General features: G+C 37.3%; 1 protein-coding gene across 5 annotated transcripts in view; it reads right to left on the bottom strand.

Moving 5' to 3' along the window:
• Positions 1–2,142: 2,142 nt before the first annotated feature.
• TRPS1 (transcriptional repressor GATA binding 1) overlaps positions 2,143–13,164 on the bottom strand; it is a 211,978-nt gene continuing 200,956 nt past the window's right edge. For all 5 annotated transcript variants that reach the window (XM_079301603.1, XM_079301605.1, XM_079301604.1 and 2 more), the window contains one exon: positions 2,143–8,480. In XM_079301603.1, the coding sequence (XP_079157729.1) occupies positions 7,419–8,480 (1,062 nt within the window). In that variant the 3' untranslated portion in view covers positions 2,143–7,418. The remainder of the gene's footprint in view (positions 8,481–13,164) is intronic.

Consider the following 13,164-nt stretch of genomic DNA (forward strand, 5'->3'; position numbering starts at 1 on the left):
CAGTTAAACTTCCAGTGAACATTTAACTGAGATTCTGCTCCTTGATTTTATATCCCCAGCGTCAACAATCTTATAAAGATGGGTTTGTTTGTGATTGATAATAAGTAAGATTGTAAGAAAACTAGGCCATTTCTAATAATAGAATACTCTTGAATGAACCCCACTTCCCCTTCACATGGAATGAAGCACCCTGGTTATTCATTCTCTCCCATTTTCTTCTTCTATTAGCACCGATTCCCATGTTTATCTGGGTTTTTTGTGTTGGTTTTTGTGTGTGTGTGTGTGTGTGGGGGGGGGTTTGTTGTTTTTTGGGGTTTGTTTGTTTGTTTGTTTTTTGGGGTTTTTTTTCCTCCAATTTTAAACTCCATACATTTATAAATCTCATTGGATAAGGGTCAGGACCTGCTCCTAGCAGATGTCCTATCCTTTATCAGACTGGCTGCACTTGAAACAATGGAGTTTTGACCTACGTTAAGATATGACAGTAGTTAAAAAGAAATAATCAAGGACACTGCTGCTAGAACAAGTCCCCAGAATCTTGGCACAAAATAAAACCTTATAATAGCATATTAAGACCTGATAACTATGTTGGTGTGCACTTATATGAGCTGCTTAACTGTGTAGCTGCTGTTGTTAAGAGGAAGGCATTAAGAATGTAAGTAGACTATACAAAGAGTGGAACCACAAAGGAACATTTGAGGCCATCAGCTCCTACAATTATGAGCTCACTTAAGTATCTGGAGATAGAAGTGCACTCTTAAACAATGTTTTGAACTCTGATCAAAGATGTACTGCATTTTTATAGCTTTGCAGTTATAACAGATATTTGGATTAAATCTTGTTTTTCTCAAAAGATGTTCTTAAAACAGAGTATGTCATTTTAAAATTTTAATTCTCTGTACATATACAAACTTTCCCTCTCTGTGTACATGTATATAGTTTTTATATAATTCTTACTCTCTATATTCTTAAGTATAGACACTCTATATCAGTGTAAGAATATATATTTATGTATATAGCCTAACACAACGTGTAGTGATGAGCTTTCATATGTAGCATATTTTTCAAAATGCATAGCTGATGTCTCTAAAACTGGTTCCCCTCACATATGAAAGCTTTTTTTTTCCCCTTTGCTACAGTTATTATTTTTATTAATGTCAGGAAATTAAAAAGAGACTGAAAATGCATAGGGGTTTACATCCGAATTCACTGGAAGAATGAGTCACATAAGTTATTTTTGGCATGGTGCTTTTACAATTAAGCTCTAGAACATTTCTGCTTTACCATCATAAACAGATTTTACCATTTTGTATTACTTTAAAATAATATTCTGTATGAGAGTGAAAAGCTGTCCACCATGGAGATGATACAAAACCTATGGAGAAAGGAAATTACAGCATAATGGAAATGATGGCTGTGAGCCATACCACCCAGATCTGTTGGCTCACCCAAACAGAAATGCCAGGCTGAGCTGACTTGGTCAGTGCTTTGGTTGGGATCTCTGAGGAAACCTCCAAGGCTGCTGAAGGAAGTGGTGGCAGCAACATTGTAGGTGGTATTCTCTGTTTTTGAGTCACCACTGGGTCAATAACCTGTGTGATGGGAGCCAGCAGCATTTCCTGGAAGAGCTGTGGTGGGCATGATGTGAAACCACTGTGAGTATCAGGAATTGAAATTTCAAGACCACCATGAATTTTGAATGAGGAGTATACCTGGTGACCCTGAGCACCTGATCACATTTCAGCATCAGCCTTTCTTTCTTGGGGCAGGAGAATAAAGCCAGTAATGTCATGCCAGGATGATGGAGTGCTGAAAAATGTTCAAACTCCATTATAAGAGACTTTTATTCAAATCCTGTCATTAACTTGAATGAGATTTGGATCACATCTAGAGCCCTTAGTACAGAAGGACTGACAGGGCTGATATGTTGTTGAAGGAGCTCTTCCCTTTTCATGCCTTTCCCATTTGAGCAATGCTGCCACTGCCTTTCAGCCATAATCACCAGCCATTATTCAGAGATGCTGTCAGGCCCCATCGTGCTCCCAGAGCAGCTTGACTCCAGATTGTTCTCCTCCCCAACCCCTCTATGTGTAGTGACACTATGACATTACATTCTCCCCAGAAACAACGACACAAATCTGATTTATAACTGGTGGTAAAACTTTATTATTCAAGTTTAGATGTAATAGACATCTTTGCTGCCTGAAGATTGTTTGCATAAGAAATACACCAAGAACATGTTTGTGAGTAGAAATGAACATGCACTATGAAAACCAAAAAACAAAACAAAACAAAAAAACCCAAAACAAAACAGAACAAAAAACACATCCATGTGTTGTAAGGACAAAACATTAAGAGCCAGCATTCTAGAGTCAAATCAGGGCTACAAGTTTAATGATGGTTTTTAGCAACATGAAGTCATTCTTTATGAAGCAATTTTTTTCTTTTTTTTTTTTTTTTTTTTTCCTTTTCCTGCTGGTGAATTTTCTATAAGCTAAATTTACAATGGCATTTTGAGATGTTTCCTTTTCTCCTGTTCTCCTAGACAGAGCTCAGAGGCCAAAATGATAGGAATGAAAAACTGTGGTAGCTGTTACTATGTTTTTACTTTACCAAGTGTAATTTTGCTTTCTAGTAAAGGAATTTACTGTGTAACAAAGAATTAAGTGAAAGTGGTACTTATCTGGCAGTCAGCCATTTAATTATTGTCTTTTATCCTCTTAAAGTAAATTGGGGTGTGTGTGATTACTATACAGGTAGCATCTCCCCAACTGCCAGCTTTCCAGAGCTGGCTGAATGGAATAAAAACTGTGAGGAAGAGGGTAGTGAGGAATCCTATTCTGAGGTGAGAAAATTAAGTAAATAATTCTACTTGGCCCATCTTAACTTTAGAGAAAAGTTTAGAAGGGATTTCTCACTTATCTATCACATTTGGGATATGCTGACAAATTGCTCACTGCTCTTTGCCAAGCATAACTGTCTCCACAGAAGCAGAAGGAAATATATCTACCCTTCTGGCTGCACAGAAGCGACCTTCTAATCTCCTTGGCTTTTCCTGACCAGTATTAGGAATTAGCATGCAAAGTCAGCCAAGAAAAATCAATACAGGAGCAAAAATGAGAACATATTTAGACATACTGGGCAAAAAGCAGATGGTAGACAACATCCTTAGCACATAAAACAAGTAGTTATGACTACAAAACAAATGTCCAGTCCAAGGGTGGACTTGAAAGTCTGTCCCTGAACTGAGTATTAATCCACAGTTGCCAAATCAGTTTTTCCCATTGCACAATCACTATTTCAGCACTGTATACAATCAGCATCATCACTTATTCTGCTGCCCCTCTAACTGCAAAAATAATCTATTGCTCACAGTGTGTCTCAACCTTTTGTGATGTCTCAATTTTCCCTCTCTTTAAAACTGTCACAACAGACAACAATGTCTTTTTTAGGCAAAACCAAGATATGTGCATCCACTGTCTTTCCCCCCTTCTGGATAGTCAATGAAAAATGCAGGGAGGAGTTTCATCAGCACGGTGGCAATTAGGTGCAAAACTTCTTTTGGAAAGTACTCCAAGTTTAGCACCTGAACACAAACTGTGGAACATCTTCAACTGCAGCACTGAGGGGGCAGCAGCCATGGAGTGACATCTTAGACAGAACAATCTGGTTTGCAGATGATGTCACTGGATGGCTCCATCTATACAGAGAGTTACTGGAAACATTGTGCCTGCTCCACAATCTGATTAGTGACAGGCATCACGAGTCCTCTAGTTTTGAAATATCTATTTATTTGGTTGTCCAATTTGAGACACGTTTTAAGATCTTAATCTACCATTACTTTAGTAAGAGAAGTTCACTACCTTGAAGCTACTGACAAATTGAGAGCAAAGACTGATTGTTTCAAAGTTCAATTTTTAGTGCTGTAAGTTGATTGAAACACAGCGGGTGCAGTAATTACTTGTGTGTGCTAACATTGCTTTCCATCTGAAAGTTATTAAATAAGATTATTCTTTTCCAGTGTCAAGATTTTTTTTTTTTCTTTTGTATTAGTTCCCATTGTGAAGGGGTCTGGAAGATGGATGGAGTAACCTCTTTTTTGTTAAGAAACAAAACTGTGCTCCCCCTATCCCAATCAAAGAGAACAGGCTATAGCAAAATCCTATTTCTTAAAATGCAGAAATCTTAGAACATCTCAATATGTCATGGCAAGAACAATGAACTTTTTTTCAAATTTTATTTGCACCATCTAGGTGTGCAATAGTAACATTCAAAACTCTGTCTTGTTCTTTGCACTCATAAGATTTCATTTCTCCTCATCCCCAAACCCTGAATATCCATCCCCAAATATGTGTATTTCCTGTTAATTTGCCTCTGCTTCTGAGTTTAGCAAGAAGTGTTATGAAGTTCAGGGTAGCTCTCAAGTCTTACAGTGATCATGTCCCTCTAAAATATTTTGCCTTGAAGATGCAGCTTCTATCAATGAAGAAGCCAGAGGAACTGGTAGGTCTCAAGTGAACTAAGTCAAACCAGTAACTACTGGAAATCGGCAGGCAGCTACCTTTGAAGCCGATAAAAATCACTGCTGAGCAGAACACCTTCCTTGGAAAAGCTGAGAAGGACACACACTGCACCCTGATGTAACAAAATGAGGGCAATCTATTTCAGTCCCCACAGAAAAAAAAAAAAAAAAAAAAAAAAAAAAAAAAAAAAAAAAAAAAAGAAACAGAAAGTACCCAACAAAAATAAATCCACATAAACCAAGTCAGAACTTATTATTGGAGAACAATAGTAAAAACATAACCAGACTTTGTCACTGGTATCAAGCTGGAGAGTCATCTAAAAAATAGAAGAATGTGGCCCAACATCCTTTGCTAACCTAGAACACTACTGAAGGGTTACAGAACTCAACCAGAGCAGATTGAGTGGGATGTTCCATATGCTGCTCACCAGTAAAGAAGCAATGGGTGGAGCAGGAAGGAATGCAGCCTAATGCTGAACAATAGCCTGTCTGTGCCTAACAGAGAAACTGTGCAATAATGTTTCACCTCTGTGAAAATATAACACCTAAATACTGCCAAGGTCAGCGAGACCTTTGCTGATCAACTGTGTAAGTGCCTCTCATGCTTGGTGATGTTTGCTGCCAGCTGCTTTAGGCACATTATTTCTCAAAAGACTATCAAAGTGCTGAATGTTTAGGCAGTTCCCTCCTGGTTTTCCTTTTGCCAACCCCTATAAGACATTTCCTATCACCTCTCCTTTTATTTTCCACCTCCCTGTTTATCTGGTAAAGTATCTTAATAAGTGCACCAAATACTAGAAGGGAGAGTGGTGAGACTCAGGTAAGTTAAATACAAGAACTTTTTTTGTTTTTTATGATGCTTTAGTTCAATTACATGAAAATCTGAGAAAGGCGGCATGTAAGTGAGATCAGAATAGGACCCTTTACATATAATCTCAAGAGAGGACTTCGTCCAGAGATATTTTTATAGAACGTTTTAAAAAATAAAATGCATGAATGGAGAAATAAAAGACAACATAATATCAGAAAGACATTTTAAACTTCATTCGCTGCAACATTCATGAACCAGTTGAGCTACACCTGCCATCCAACCATAAGGAACTAAGACCCTGCACTGCGAAAAAGAAACAAACCCAAACAAAACAAAAAAGCAACTGCGTAATATTGTAAAAATGGAGTGCAATGCTACTACAGAATGCAATAAAATATCAGTGCTGCATCGTCAAACAGCACTTATCAAAATAATTTCTGAAATGTTTCTTCTGAAACACAGACAAAGCAATAAAAAGAGGATATATGTTTATCATTTTAAGCATAACAATGTGAGTTAAGAGCTTAAGAATACAAAAGTACTTGGAATGAATAGTGCTACCCTTTTTTCCTAAGTAGGCATAAAAATATTTTCATTTCCTTCTTGTTTTTCATACCATTAATATCAACAAATTTCATTCATTTCATGTTATCGTTTACAACTTTAATGCACACACACAGAAAAAAAGATACCTACTGCAATAGAAATAGTTGCTTCATTACCTTGTTTGCTACATTTGCAAATGTAAACAGCGAGGCAGAGCCAGAACTGACTCTAATGCATGATGGAATATCTTTGTTGCATACGTACACTGTAGAAAATAATTATTCAATATGTCAGGCACCATTATTTGAAATGTAATACATTAATATTTACTAGAAAAATAAGGTTTTTTTTCTATTTGTTCTCCCAACTTCTTTAATGAAATAAGTTAATCTGACAGTGCATCCAGTAGCTTGTAATATCTTCTACATCCCTGTGGCAAAATAATAAACTACTGGTTGGGACACTATAATGAAAATGATTAAAGTCAGTTCTTGTACACCCTTGTAGCAAGCATGGAGGCTCGTCTAACAGCACCTTTAACCAATTATTTAATATTTAGTTATTTAGCCCTATTTCCCTGAGCAGTTATGCTGAGGAGCTTTCCCTTCATGGATAGATTTTAAAAAGCTTTAAGTATTAAAAAGTACTATGAAGACATTTAATGCTACTTAGCAAAAGCTGGTATAAGTCTACTGAAGGGATTGACTGGTATGTATAGCAATGTTAAGCCTGTGGAGAAGTAACCTTAGACTTTAAGGTTTAGAAGTGTAATATATTAAAAATATATTAAAATAAAATACAGCAGGTTACCTTATTCTATGCAAATTAAACCTGGAGTGTGGCTTCTGTATTAGAGAATTCACTTGCACAAAATGGTTTTCCTAGACTAAAGTGTGCCAGAAAGAATGTAGTGATAAAATGGTAGCTAAAAATCAGCTGAGTCTGAGAAACACATAGATGACATTGCTGCCAAAGCTCTGAGGACAATGTGATCCTAAGGCATGTTGTAGGGCAGAAATTTGCCCAAATTAAAGAAAAGAAAATGACCTTTTAACATGTGTATATTTAACATGTCTAGTTCTTATATACAATGTGCATATGTTCACTACACCCCTGCAGCAGTATATACATATACACATCTTTGCACTCTTGCCAGTTATGTCTCTTACACAACAGCAGAGGTATAAATTGTCCAGTAAAATTTTCTCAAGGTTATTCGGCATGATTCACTGCATTCTGGCTAGCTTTGGTGGGCCATGTCCCACTGAATTATCTTCCTCCCCTTCTGGCCACCATCCAACTGTTCTTTTCTCTTGGTAACCCACTCATTTAAAAGGAAAAAAAAAAAAAAAAAAAACAGAAAAAAAAAGGAAAAAAGGAAAAAAAAAAGGAAAAAAAAAAGAAAATAACAAGGGATTTAATATTGGATAAGGCATGCTCTCTATATGAAGTGCTTTATAGGTCTTCACAAGACATTACAAGCTATTGAATTCCCATCAAGGAAACCTATTTCTGTTTAATTGTGCTAAGTGCTAAGGTTTACTCTTTAGGTTTTCCATTCTTTTCAGCTTGTGCATTGTTCCTGTGTAGGCCCCTCTGGATGTGAGTTGTGAAGTCATACTTGTCCGTGCAAAGATGCTGGCATATGCTGCACTGGAAAGGTCCACTGTCACCATGGCAACTCATATGCAATGCATACATCACTTCATCCAGAAAGACAATGCCACAGTGCACACACTTGGTAGAAAGTTCATCTTGAGTACTTCTATCAACTTTCTCTGTTTTTACTACATTCAAGGGACCTTCATTTTTTACATTTGGTGGTGCCTTACTCTTTTCCTTGGAGGCACCATTTGCAGTTGGCCCAGGTCTGGAATGCTTTATCGCCAAATCAAGAGGAATGTCATTGTCTGATCCAACAGCTGAAAAATGAGGAGGCAGATTAAAGGTGGGATAAGGCACATAGTTTTGGCAAGGATTTGGTAGGCCAGGCACATGACTCAAGTAGTGTGGATTCCCAGGAACAGACAGCTTATATTTACTCCAGAATCTCAGCCAGTCAGCTTCACTCTGAAAGTCATTGTGTACAAACGGAAGTCCAAAAAGTGGGTACTGGTATTTTTCAATAGGGCTTCCAGGTGGAGAATAGTTTGGGTGCTTCACAGGTCTCATGTATTTTTCTATCGGGCTGCCTCTCTCTGAGCTTCCTTTCCCTTCTGATATCGATGAACTGTTTCCTGGGTCTCCAGTACTTTCCTGAGGACTTTTTATCTGAATGTGCAAAGGTTGCATCCTTTTGTGAATATCCAGAGTTTGGCTGACCAATATTGGCTGCTGAGCAGAATGGCTTTTAGTCAATGAACCTGGGGCCTCGTATTTACTGAGGCTGGGAAGCTGAATTTCTCTCTGATGACCTTCAGGTAAATGATCCTCTGACCTCCTCTCTAAGGGGCTTCCATTGACTTGCTCCTCACTGCTACCCCTCTGCTGTTTGTTTAGCTGCTCAGCCTGAAGTGCCTCCGGGTTAAGGCGCTTTCTTGTTCGTCTCCTAATGATCTGTTCACCATTGTTCTGTTTAATGATGTTTAAAGGCCTGGGAGTCTGCATGAAACACACAGAGAATGAACAAAAGGAAAAAAGGAAGACACATTAAACAATCTGCAAGACCATGCTCATGCATATTTATCTTCTCTTTTGTGAAGAGCTATATGACAACAGTGTCATGGGAATGACCAAATTTCAATCCAAATGCTGGTTCATGGCCCCTGATGCTGAAAGTAAACTATAAAATGGCTTGTTTTATCAACCTGAGTCAACTGTCTTAGACATCCCGTACCTATTTACTTAAAAAGACATGAAGTATGCAAGCTGTCAAACCATTTATTACCTCTTAGTCCTAAAAAATTCTATGGGAGACGTTGAAAGTGGGTGCTGAGAGCTGGGGGTGAGGTGTGAGATGCAATGCCCTATGCACTAGTGGTGTCCTGTGCATCATGCCACCAGAGCTGCTCTCAGGCAGGGGCTTGCACAGCTCCCACTGGGACAAGAACTCAGCAAAGAACTTACCTTCATACTCACCCTGCTCTGACATGGACAGAAAACACAAGCACACACAGGGCTTGCTGACCACCATTGCTGTCACAAAGCAAAAGGGCTGCAGGTCCACTGTGTGCTGAGTGGGATTAGGGTGGCTGGAAAGGGACTAAGAAAGATGGAGAAGAAAGCCCAGGAAAACTATGCACCAGAAGGTCTGCCTTTGGTATCAACTCCCCCTCCTTCACCCCAGCTGCATCTCTTTCTAGGTGTTACTGATGTGCTACTAAGTCATGAGGGAGAGAAGGCATCCCCTGAAGGCAGGGCAAAAGGGATCTGTAAAGAAGTAAGTGTCACAAAGAGGCAGAGTGAGAACCAAGTGAGGATCCTGTTCCATTTGCTGCTACCCCACACCAGCTCATGTAAAGTGGCCTGTATAGAGAAGAAGTGAAAATACTTTTGTGTGGAAAACAAAATAATGGTAAAAGGAAGGACAGCAGTTAGGTTTCCTTTTTTAAAGGCTCCCCAAGAGAAAAACAATAATATCTGAATGAAAAATGGTGCTGAGCCTTCAGTATGTTTCTCTACAGGGCAGATGGTAGAGCAACACAAACTACCTAAAAGTCATTCAGTTTGGTGTGCTGGCAGATGACATTTTTCCTCCCAAAGGCATATAATCCTCTTTTGGTTGGAGGCCAGAAAAGTGCCCCCAGCCTCAGTATTCCACTATTATGTTTATTTAGAAATTTTGACATTGTTTAAAAAAGCAGATTTAATTTTGGCTTACAGTCAATATCCAAAGTAATCTGTACCTTGAATGTAACTAAATTTTTAATATACTCCTAACTTCAAGCTAATAGGAAAACATCCAGAGCTGGAAGAGCACCCATTCTATTATTTGTAGAGATTTAGTCTCTCTCTTGAGTTGCCATATTTCTCTCCTTTCACTTATTTATTTTCCTGCGGTTGGCATACTCTTAATGGTTAATTGCATTTAAGCCAGTGCCTCTATTTTTAAAGATTTTACTTTCTATTAAAATGCTGAACCAGAAGTATATACACACTTTGATTTAGATTTTTAATAAGAGAAATTTAAACTTGGCAGAAAAATAGCACCTGAACCAACCTCCTCACACAAAGTTATGACAAAATCGTGCTAAAAAAAATTGCAATATTTTCTATGCAAATTCTATTCAGATAAAGATTATAGTTTGCACAATCAATAGTCAATTAATATGCATAGGCATATACTTGTTTTATAAGGTCTGTATAATTTCCTTGCCTTTTTATGACAACTGTAACTCAGATGCTGTGTGAGATCTTATAAAGTTGTTGTTGTTCTTATTAGATGTTAAACACTACAGACCATTTTTTATGGCTTCCAGATACCCCTCCAATATTTTGGAAATACTTTTAGTCTTACTCTTCATGCTACAGGTATGAAATCTGATTATGGAAGAAGTTGAAAGAAACATCTTCCCACCTGAGAAACATCTCCTACCTCACTTACTTGAGGCTCCAGCTATTCAAAGTTATTATAGGTTCCACTTTATAATTCTTCAGTTTGCCAATGACTGCACTGATCTGATTAAACCAGCCATTAGATGATTAAAAAAGTAGTCTTTAGTGCTGTAAATCTACTCATTTTCCTTATTCATAGTAGCAAGGTATAGATAAAAATATCCTGTATTTGGTTATAACCAAGGCAAATAGAAAAGTTTAACATTACTTCTTGATTTTCAGTGGAGCATTAAATTTAGAATATAGTGGAAACATTACCAAAACTTTACTTTTAAAATGGCCTATATCAGATCCTTAATTATATGTTAATAATATAACATAATATATTGAATATATTGAAGATGAACACAAATATTTCTGCCATATTTGTATCAACTGGCAATCTCCCCACTGCAATAATATGAGTAACTTAAAAAAAAAATAAAACAAAAAAATTCAACAAATGCTTCAATAAATTATTGTGATTAGATTTCTCAAATGCTATGGGAAAGTGGAGCCTCCTCTAGACTAATCCTAGAATATGTTGCAATTCTTCACTGCATTAGTCCAAGGATGTTGTCAAGGAATCACCATAGAACAAAACATAGTGTTCCATGACCAAGTTCAAGCTATTTAAAAACTAAGTACAGCACCACAACAATAATGGTCAAATTCATGACTCTGGGGAGACAGCAAATGTAAATACTGTGTATATGTTTGCAGTAAAATGCAGTTTTTCACCAAAACTATTTTAATAATAGACTCTTGGATTATAATTACACATTTCTTAACATAGTTGTTTGCATTAAAGGAGAAAAATGTGAAAAATGTGGCAAGTTTAATGTAAATTACCCCTTAGATAGATGGAACACTTTTGAAAACACACTGAAAAAATCATTCAAGTGTATCATAGAAATGGAAATGTAACTTATAGCAGAAATCACTACCATGTTAACGTTTGTCAGTCACTATCACCTAGTAGTATCTGATAAATCACAGATTTTTCTTCTTACTAAATGAAAGCCAAAAAGGAACCTTAGGCTTGAATTAATGAGGATGGTAGTGCTAGACAGTAATAATCCAATCAAAAGGGAGCTAAGAAAGGTACAGGTGAGTTTTGCTCAGAAGTGTTGCATAATTTAAATGAACAGGGGTCATACAGAAGGGAATTCTATTCACTTGAAAATAGTTTTGGACATTTCCCTAATAACTGCATCATCCTAGACCCCTTAATTCAAAACCATACATGACACATACTTACTGCAATTTTTCCTGAACAGACAGGCAGACAGATAAAAGAAACTTTCATCTTTCTGGTGTCAGTTAAAGAGCAACCCTTTGCATGGGACTGTCTCAAAAGGTGTCCCACAGGAGAGATTTGCTGGATTATTTCAGACTCCTACTTATAAAGGCGTTTCTATCATACCACAGCAGAGCAGGGCTTAATTAAATTCTTTTCGTTCATTTGGTCAAAGTTCAATAGAAGATATTAATGTCAAATGTCTACTGAAAGGCAGCTTATTGCCATGCTTGAACAGTGGAGCTGAGAGATAGTGCCAGCTTCTTGCTTTTGAGATGCATAAAATAAACTTTGACATTGTATTTCTAATAAATGTTACTGGAAGTGCACTAGTTCATTCCTACTGGTTCATAAGGATGATCCAAGTTGTGCTTGAATTCAAAACTGGTTCTTGTAGCTTTTATCTACTCAAAAAGTTATGCTGAAAATCGTGGTAAGATCCAACACTACAGCTGAGAAAAGTATACTTAAGAAAGGGAAAAAGGAGTCTGTAAATGGAAGTTCTAAAAATAACCAGACTCAAATGTCAAATTAAAAAGCCAAACTGCCCCTCTTAAAATCTTTGTGGATGTTCACCACTGATCAATTTCCTCAAATTAGATATTCTATCTACAACTTGGAGAGGTGTCCAGGAAGATGATACCTGGAGCAAGACCCAGCCAAGATGCTGGTCATGACCATGCATTAGTCCATCTCCTTAGATATTATTAGCCTGACTGAGTTATTCTGGTCCTTAAAAACAGTGAGTGACCCCAGAATGACACACATGGCAAACAGAGCCAACCCTTCAGACTGCTGATAGTCATGATGCTTTTGAAAATTTTAATTTTTCTTTTCTTGCTTTATTAAGTGGGCTGGTTTGGCAGGATGTTGTGTAAACAGGATTATTGTATGGGCAATAGACAAGACCATTGAGAAACTTATGTCTCAAATTTAATTTCTGGAAAATGTTTTAAAATATGCACACTCTCAGCCACCACATTTATTTCTGAGTTAGGCTCTAAGCCTGATCTGATAGATTGCCCTGGCAAACTCCCAAAGACTACCTCGGTTTCCATTTCTGAATAATAGTAACACTTTTGAATTTCATGGGAATGTTGTAAAAATTAATTAATTAGTCACCTGACTCTCCTATGTGTGCCTAATAAAGACATATAATTTAATATTTAACCAGTGGGTCTTAACCTAAAAGATTCCAAGCATTTTGGCACTGATCCAAGGAAACACTTCAGTATGGCTTTCCTGGACCTGGACCAGAATATTCAACATCTTTCAGGATCAAGTCAAATGTCAATAAGATGAAAAGCAATATAGACAGGCCATAATCATAATTTATTCCCTGACTGATCCTGAGGGATGGTGAATCTTCCACTCACCAAGTGATGAGTGCCTTCAAGTGAATAGCTTCCTTGTTGAGTTATTTATCTTCCAGCTGACTTTAGGAGCTGTAGA

The sequence above is a fragment of the Erithacus rubecula genome (genome assembly GCF_903797595.1).
Source record: "Erithacus rubecula genome assembly, chromosome: 3".
NCBI lineage: Eukaryota > Metazoa > Chordata > Aves > Passeriformes > Muscicapidae > Erithacus > Erithacus rubecula.